Genomic DNA, 8,480 nt, shown 5'->3' with positions numbered 1-8,480 from the left:
GATATAAATGATTTCGTTCTAAAATAAGTAAATATTATTCATTTAAAAGATTTTATTATTTTCTAAATAATAAAGAATATTATACATTAATGTATATTTAAGAATATTATACATTAATGAGTTTTAATATTATAAATAACATATATCTGTATAGTATATTAGTTCATCATTTGTTGCATTTTGATTTAGTATAGTTTATTTTAGATTTTTATACAATTATATAATTGTAATACAATATACAATATACAATAATACATAATAATATACAATAATACAATTCTTATCTTTTCTTGCCTTTTTCGAAATATCAGGAACAATGCAAAACTGACATATTTTCTTGTTTTGTGAAGATTCGCTAAAAATGCGATTTTTCCTGGATTCTTTTTAAGATCTTGATAATAAAATAGGTCTTGGAATGCCATACTGTCACATTTGGCATAATATGATTATTGTTGCTAATAATAATATTTTTCTATTTAAATTCAACTTGATTCATAAATTTTAAGTTAATAATTTTGTCATTCATATCAGTTTTCCTTTGAAGCTTTCAATATTTAAATATTATGAAAATGTATTAATAAAGAATTATTAATATATAAATACATATATAAATATTTGTATATTTCCATAAAATAGTAATAAATTTAATTATAATTTAACTTATTGCATAATTTAAATATATTTATAATTTTATATTTATAATTATACATAACTACTTTGCTTTATCTTTCGAAGTAGAAGTATCTAAATTGTCCTTTTTACTTCTATTACATGGCTCATCTTTGTAGGGCACATTGTCTACTAATGTTGTATCAGGTGTAATGCGTAATTCTAAAATATTGTAAAATAAAATCAGTAATGAAAAAAAATTTATAATTATGATAATTTTAACAATATTACCAAAATGTCCAGGTTTTGTTTCAACTGCTTGAACTATTGTCGTTCGTACTTCATGTTCTACTTCTTCCGCAAATTTGTTTAGCTAAAACAATACTTATTCAGTAATTTGTTCAAATATATATATAATTCAATAAATTTTTTATCCCAATATCCAGAAAAATTAATTCCATTTCATTTATATTCGAAAAAAGAAAAAAAAAATAATAATAATTGATATATTCAAGTCAATGCTTGAAATAACTTGCAATACTTTATTTATATGTATGATTCATTCTATATATATATAATATTATCAAGACAAAAATATAATTATAAAAATTGAAAAAATTCTAACTTTTGAAGAACATAGCCAGACATTAAATTGAATTTATCATTACAAATCTTGAAAAAACAGAATCAAATTTTTTCTATTTTTTATATACTATTATCAATTTCCATAATTTCTTTTATTCTTACTCACTTTTGTATTTATATTTAAAAACATTCATTAGTTGAAGTATTACAATAGTTATATTCGAAATATAATAGAAAAGAATAAAACACGTTTTTGTATATCATATAATATATACTAAGAAATCATCTGATAAAATGTTTATTTAAATAGATATAACTTTTTTTCACCACTATTAAATCATTTATATTTCGAAAATATTCGCGATCGAATGTTAATATTTCTTGTATTTTATATGTTATATATTATTACCTTTGAAAATTATTTATAATCTATTTCTGGAATATGCACATATGTCCATAAATTAAGAATGTTTATTATTCGCGATATTTCGTATCTTCATGGCATATCCGTGATCATATATCTGCAAGATGGGCTTAAAATTTATTTTATATGTTTTTCATAAATATTGAAGATTTTTTATTTATAATTAGTTATTGTATACTTCGTTATAACAAATAAAATTATTTAATATATATTTTGTTCATCAAATAAATTAATTCAATCCGTGTATGTAATAATTTGCATTAATACTATCGTAAAAGTATTAAAAATATATATACATTATAATATATTATAAATATATATATATATTAAAAGTATTAAAAATTTTACGAAAATAATAATGTATTTTAAATATTATAATATATTGAAATATTGACAATTAATAATCCCTATAATAATCAATAGATTAATAATCCTTGCAAAATATATATCATTATATAAAAAAAAACTTTATCATATCATACATAATACAGTGAAATCTCAATTAACCGACTTCATTGACATAAAACAAAAATATATAAAAATTCATTAAATATTTGAAACCTGAAAAAATATAATAGAATTATATATAGTAGAATTCCATTTATTTGTATTATACATATATATAAAATTTTTATCATTAAGTGAACTGTGAACTTTGAAAAAATAAAATTAATAAAAATAATGATAATAGATTAAAGTACTAAATGTAATTGAAAGAATGATTTATATGTATTATTAAATTCACTTATTCAAATAAAAATTTCAATTATTTGAATAAAAAATTAAAAACAACCAGTATTATATAATTTGTATTATATGAATCTATTTCTTATATAATTGTTTTTTTCTCTTATTAAATTTATATAAAATTTACTATATAATATGATATATATTTGATTTGAGAAATGCAATATTTTATTCAAAAATAAGCTTAATTCAAAAATTTCATATTTCTTCTTCTGTTATTTGCTGTAAAAATGAAATAAATAAAAACTTATCCATAATCAAATAAAATTGTGCATATATTTATTAATATTGTTCTGACTGTTCTTCAAAAACTGAATTGTGTAGCATATTTTTTTGTTGGACAACATAAATTCTGATTAAACTAAAATTTGGTTAATCAAAATTCCACTGTATTTTAAAATAAAAATTTTACCTCTTCAATAGCAGCTGTATTTGTGACATTTTTATATTTTTTGTACTCCTCGTTTATCTTGTTCCTTAATACTAAGTCAAATTTATAAACTTATCAAAATATTATAATTTCAGTAATTTTTTCAAACATATTTAATAATCATATTTAACTTACCTTGTAATGCATGTTCATCACCTTGAAAAGTTTTCATTCGAGTACGATGCAATTTTTTAAATATTTGTAATACCTAAAAAATACAAATAACATTATAAATAATATAACATAATATAACATAAATAAGATTAAAATATTATGTAATGATAATAAAATATTATCAAATAATATATATGCAATACATATAAAATATTATAAGCAGATTTTTTTAAGATCTATTTGCTAATTATAGGTTCATTTTTCTTTTTAAATAAATCTAGAGAGTTAAAAATTTGAATGAAAAAAATTTAGGAAAAATTTAAATTAATAAAAATATATTATAAGTAATTAAATATTAAAAATATATAATTTCTTATATTATGATTAGAAACTATATATAATTTATTTTCAAAATAATATAAATTCAAATTTTATTATTATATTTATTATTATTATGAAATAATTATTATTGCATTATATTATAAAAAAGTATATTAACACATTAAATTAATATTTATTACAACAAAAATATATTTATCTTAAAACTTTTATAAATATATATATATTTATATGAGAAAAAAAATTAATTTTTTTAAATTACTTTAACATTAATTTAATGTAATCTTAAATTTTTTTAAATCATTTAATATCATTTGAATTATTTATAAAATTTTTCTTACAAAATTTTAAATATGATATTATAAATAATTAATATAATCTTAATTAGATTAATAAGATTAAATATAATCTTAAATAATTTTTATTCATTAAAAATTCAAGATCATTCAAGATCAAATCATAACCTTAATATTAACAAAATGTTAATATAAACATAATATAAGCATTACCTTTTGTCGTAGATTATCTCCCATTTTTTCAATAACTTTTAAAAAATATAAAATGAATTTTTTTTTAAAATATCAAATAGGATTTAAAAATATTGGTACTTTAAAAACATCAAATAGATTTCACTTTTAAAAGTTAGTTCTTTTTTAAAAAAGAGGTTAAGTATTTACATTTCCATATTTAAAGTAACACTAATATATTGGTATGATTATATATAATAAATATAAATTATTTCTTATTAATATTAAATCTAAATAAAATTTATTCCAAAACATTAAATTATATTAATTATTATTTTTAACAAACTGTTATCGTAAAATAATTTTTTTTTATTTTATACATATCAAAATAAATTTATATTATAAAATATTTTTTATTATTTATTTAATCTAATATTTTTATTTAATAAAATATTATAGTAATAAAAAGTAAATTGAAAATATGTATTTGAAAATGAAATTATTAAATATTTTTTAATACTATATTTATTTATAAAATTTTATTAAAATTGATAATAATAATTTTGATGTAAAAATAATTGTTTTGTTATCGATAAATATATGCTATATAATGTATATATATTATATATATATATCAATATTTATGTATATATATAGTACTTATAAATTTTATTACAATAAAGTGAAATTATAAAGAATTATAAATAATATTATTTATCTTAAACAATTAAAAACTTTTAAATTAAATTAATAAAAAATTATTCATTTTAATATCATTAATTATAATTATATTAATTTATAACAAATCGTACCTATTAACTTAACCTAATCTTAAAATACAAAAATATATAGAAATACTTATATGTATCTATAAAAATACGTTTTTTTATATATTTACTACAATTTTTTAACTATATTATTGAAACATGAATAGAATATAAATTTGTACATATATGCATAACATGAATCAAACATCAGTACATATATGTAAGTATCTATGTAGTACAAATTTTTAAAAAGGCGATAGGAAGGAAACAAATTCATATGAAGGAAAATATGTATTTTCTTTTAAAATTAATTTAATTAATGAAATTAAATTTACTCGTAAACAAATAATTTATAGTATAATTTCGGGAAATAAATATACTTATGATGAACAAAGTATGTCCAAATTGTAGACAAATAATAAATACATCGCGTTCAAGACTTGTAAAAGATAGTTGTGGTCATATTAAATGTCGTATGTGTTTAATATATGAAGAACAAGGTTGCAAAATATGTATCAATGAACATAGTATTGAAAATTATGGTAGAACATTTATAGTTATATATTTAATAATAATAATTACTGTAATTTTTGCTTCATTAATATGTTTTTTTATATGTTGTTTTGCAGAAAAAAAAATATTAAATAACGTTTCTATTTCTGATAAAAGTAATATATGTAATGAAATATTACCCTTAGAATTAGTTATTAATAAAGATTCCAAACTTAAAGCAAATAATTTTGAACCAATTTCTACTGATTATATAAATAATTATGAATTATATAGAGAAGATATAATTAACAAAACAAAAGAAATAAATAAATCTTCTACAGATATTAAAAATAGTGATACATCAAATAATTTACATATTTCAAATATAGAAACTAATAATGCACTTCTAAATGTATATCCACATTTAAGTAATAATGTAGTAGTAAAATCATCATCTAACAATAAAGTAACAGAAATTTGTAATGTGGTAAGTTTTATAATTTATATGATATTTAAGTCATTATTCTATATTAAAACTTTTTTAGGAAATCAAGACAAAATTTTCCACAAAAGAAAAATTAAAAAATAAATCTATGAAATGTGTTGATCGTGATCATATTACTGTAATACCAGGAATACCAGAAAAATATAAATGCAATATATGTACTAAAATTTTTCAAAACAAAAAAGAAAAATGTTATCATGATGCTTGTATAACAGGTATCAAACCTTATCAATGTTCTTTTTGTGACAGAAGTTTCATAAAAAGATCACATTTTGAATATCATGAAAGAATTCATAAAGGATATAGACCATATAAATGTAATCTCTGTGAGAAAGCATTTCCGCAACAGAATAAACTTAATAGACATATGTATTCTCATGGTAATAACATTTTATAATATAAACATAGTTTTATTTTATTTATAAAAAACAATATTTAATTAGATTTTTATTTTAAATAATAATAATTTTAATACTATATATTAACTATTAATTAAATTAAATTTAATTTTAGGAGATAAACAATTTATGTGTTCTAAATGTGATAAAAGATATTCCAAACAAGATGATTTGAAAAATCATTTACATATACATAATGGAACAACTACATATTCTTGTAAAACTTGTGAAAAAACTTTTAGAATATTAACTAACTTAAAACGTCATTTAAAAACACATAATAGTAAGTAATTATATAAAAAAAAAAATAGTAAACATTTTAATTTCTAATTAATAATAAGAATTTTATTTTTAATTAAATAAAAATATTTTGAAATTATTTATTGATATAAATATATCTTGATAAAAAATATCATTAAATTATAAATAAAATATAAAAAATATTAAAAATTTTTAAATTATTTTAAATTTATTAGAAATATATTTTAAAATTATTATCTTAATATTTTCTTTATTAATTAGATGAAAGACCATATGTATGTGATCAATGTAATAAAAGCTTTAAAGATAAATCTTTAGTAATTCGTCATAAAAAAACGCATGGAAAAGATAGACCATTTTCATGTGCACATTGTAGTAGAGTATTTTTATCTAAAAGTGAATTAAGACGTCATTTAACAGTTCATTCAGGTATGTAATGTTTTATATTATATATTATATTATTAAATAATGAATTATAAATCTAATATGATATAAACAATTCATTTTAGATGAAAAACCATTTTCTTGCAAATATTGTGAAACTGTATTTAGAAGAAAAGATAATTTACATCGACACATTAGACATCATCATCCAGAAAGTTTATCTTTTAATATTAATAATGAACAAAATGCAAATCCTGAAACAAATACAAAATTAGCAAAAGCTAAACAAATAAATTTAAAACAAAAGCAAAAGACAAAAAAGACACAAAAAATACCTTCCAATCTATTACCAAAAACTCCAACTAAGGTATCAGTGGTGTGTATAAGTTCTTGTGACCAAATCAGTTCTAGATTAGATTCAATGGGTAACATTACACCTGTTATAAGAACTACTAATGAAGTTAGTAATGCTGTTTCTGTTATTAATGGACCAATTAATATTAAAAAGCTAGATGATACCAAAAGAAAGACATTTACATATACAGAACCAATACCTCTTGCTGAAGCAGTTGTAATAAATAAACGTATTGAAGAAAAGTTATATCCACAAAATATATCAAATCATAATTATTTTCTTAGAAATTGTTTAAATTGTACAGATAAATCATATCCTACCCTTACAAATCAAATATCTCATACAAATTCTAATTTATAATATTCTACAAACAAAACAATACTATATTTAAAAATTTAATTAAAATTATTTAGAATCAAATGAGTAAAAAATTTTTATAATATGAAGAACAACAAAAAAAAAGTATCCACAATTCTTTAAATTTTCTAACAATTTTTCAATTATTTTTTCAATTCTAATTCTAATTATAATTAGAATTTCTGAATATCAATATTGTTCTTCATTAAAAATACAATAAATTTTTAGGTTTTCATAATATCATATTTTTATACGAAATATTACATTACTTTCTTGATGTAATAATTAATGTAATTTCTTATATCATTTAAAAGATAAAATAAATTTTTGTATTTTATATCTTGTATCTATGCTTATTTTTTTTTATTTATTTAACTAATTTTATTATAATTTATACATAAATATTATATTTTTCAACAAATGACATAGAAGTAATGAATTAAAAATAAATGTGCACACAATATATATATATATATTAGAAAAAATAAATTCTTATTCTTTTATTTATTATATATAATTTCAAATTATAATATAAAATCTGCAAATTATTTTTAGTAGAATAAAATTTTATGAAATGAAAAATGATTTTACTTTATAAAAAATATTAGATTGTATTTTAAATATTGTATTGTATAATATATGATATATATATCATAATATCATTAATTTGAATGTTATTTTTAGGATGTAGAAAAAATATATGCAAAACTATTTTTTTTAAATATATAGCATATATATTTTTATTTCTAATAGAATATTATTCGTTTTAATGGATTCATTGATGTATGAAATTATAATAATAAGAATGCAATAATGAATTTCGTTTTTATCAATACAATGTTATAATAGTTGAATAGTTAAAGTTTATACATTAATATAATATATATAATAACCTTAAAATTTATGATGAAATTTCAAAAAAGAATATTCAATATATATCAATATACATAATAATATTAATCATATTTATTTTTTTTTATTTATCATTATCTTCGTAAATAAAAAATATTACTTGATTTTTTTTATACTATATATTTGTAATTTGCATTTTTTATACTATATATTTGTATTTGCATTTAATATTATTTATAATTCGCAATATAGTAAATTTTTAAAAAGTCTTAAGAAAAAATTATATTGTACATAGTTTGTGAACTAATTTTATTTATAATAAAATATGAAAATGTTTCATGTATTATTATAACTGCATTTCATGTATACATAGGTAGTTTATTTTAATGACGAT

General features: G+C 17.2%; 2 protein-coding genes across 6 annotated transcripts; one reads left to right on the top strand and one right to left on the bottom strand.

Moving 5' to 3' along the window:
* Positions 1–169: 169 nt before the first annotated feature.
* Positions 170–4,668, bottom strand: LOC100869243 (complex III assembly factor LYRM7). Of its 3 annotated transcripts, none has more exons than XM_012492018.3 (5): positions 3,758–4,668; positions 2,931–3,003; positions 2,778–2,848; positions 901–982; positions 170–831 (listed from the first exon to the last, which is right to left on the bottom strand). In XM_012492018.3, exons 1-5 carry the CDS (start codon positions 3,779–3,781, stop codon positions 713–715), a joined length of 369 nt encoding a protein of 122 aa, XP_012347472.1. In that variant the 5' UTR covers positions 3,782–4,668; the 3' UTR covers positions 170–712. The 3 variants fall into 3 exon arrangements, with proteins under 3 accessions (XP_012347472.1, XP_086771007.1, XP_086771006.1); XM_086914881.1 differs by having other exon boundaries at positions 2,778–2,866; positions 3,758–4,295; XM_086914880.1 differs by having other exon boundaries at positions 170–982; positions 3,758–4,295.
* LOC100872668 (uncharacterized) lies at positions 3,918–7,580 on the top strand. 3 transcript variants are annotated; one of them, XM_086914873.1, is made up of 7 exons: positions 3,918–4,702; positions 4,894–5,024; positions 5,112–5,461; positions 5,520–5,859; positions 5,993–6,160; positions 6,400–6,567; positions 6,648–7,580. In XM_086914873.1, exons 2-7 carry the CDS (start codon positions 4,958–4,960, stop codon positions 7,235–7,237), a joined length of 1,683 nt encoding a protein of 560 aa, XP_086770999.1. In that variant the 5' UTR covers positions 3,918–4,702; positions 4,894–4,957; the 3' UTR covers positions 7,238–7,580. The 3 variants fall into 3 exon arrangements, with proteins under 3 accessions (XP_086770999.1, XP_012347445.1, XP_086770997.1); XM_012491991.2 differs by having other exon boundaries at positions 4,324–5,024; XM_086914871.1 differs by lacking the exon at positions 3,918–4,702 and having other exon boundaries at positions 4,733–5,461.
* Positions 7,581–8,480: the final 900 nt, after the last annotated feature.

The sequence above is a fragment of the Apis florea genome, unplaced genomic scaffold (assembly GCF_048593485.1).
Source record: "Apis florea isolate Af1SG1 unplaced genomic scaffold, ASM4859348v1 contig_3756_pilon, whole genome shotgun sequence".
NCBI lineage: Eukaryota > Metazoa > Arthropoda > Insecta > Hymenoptera > Apidae > Apis > Apis florea.
The sequence above is the reverse complement of the archived record's forward strand: the minus strand, read 5'-3'. Positions and strand labels throughout refer to the sequence as shown.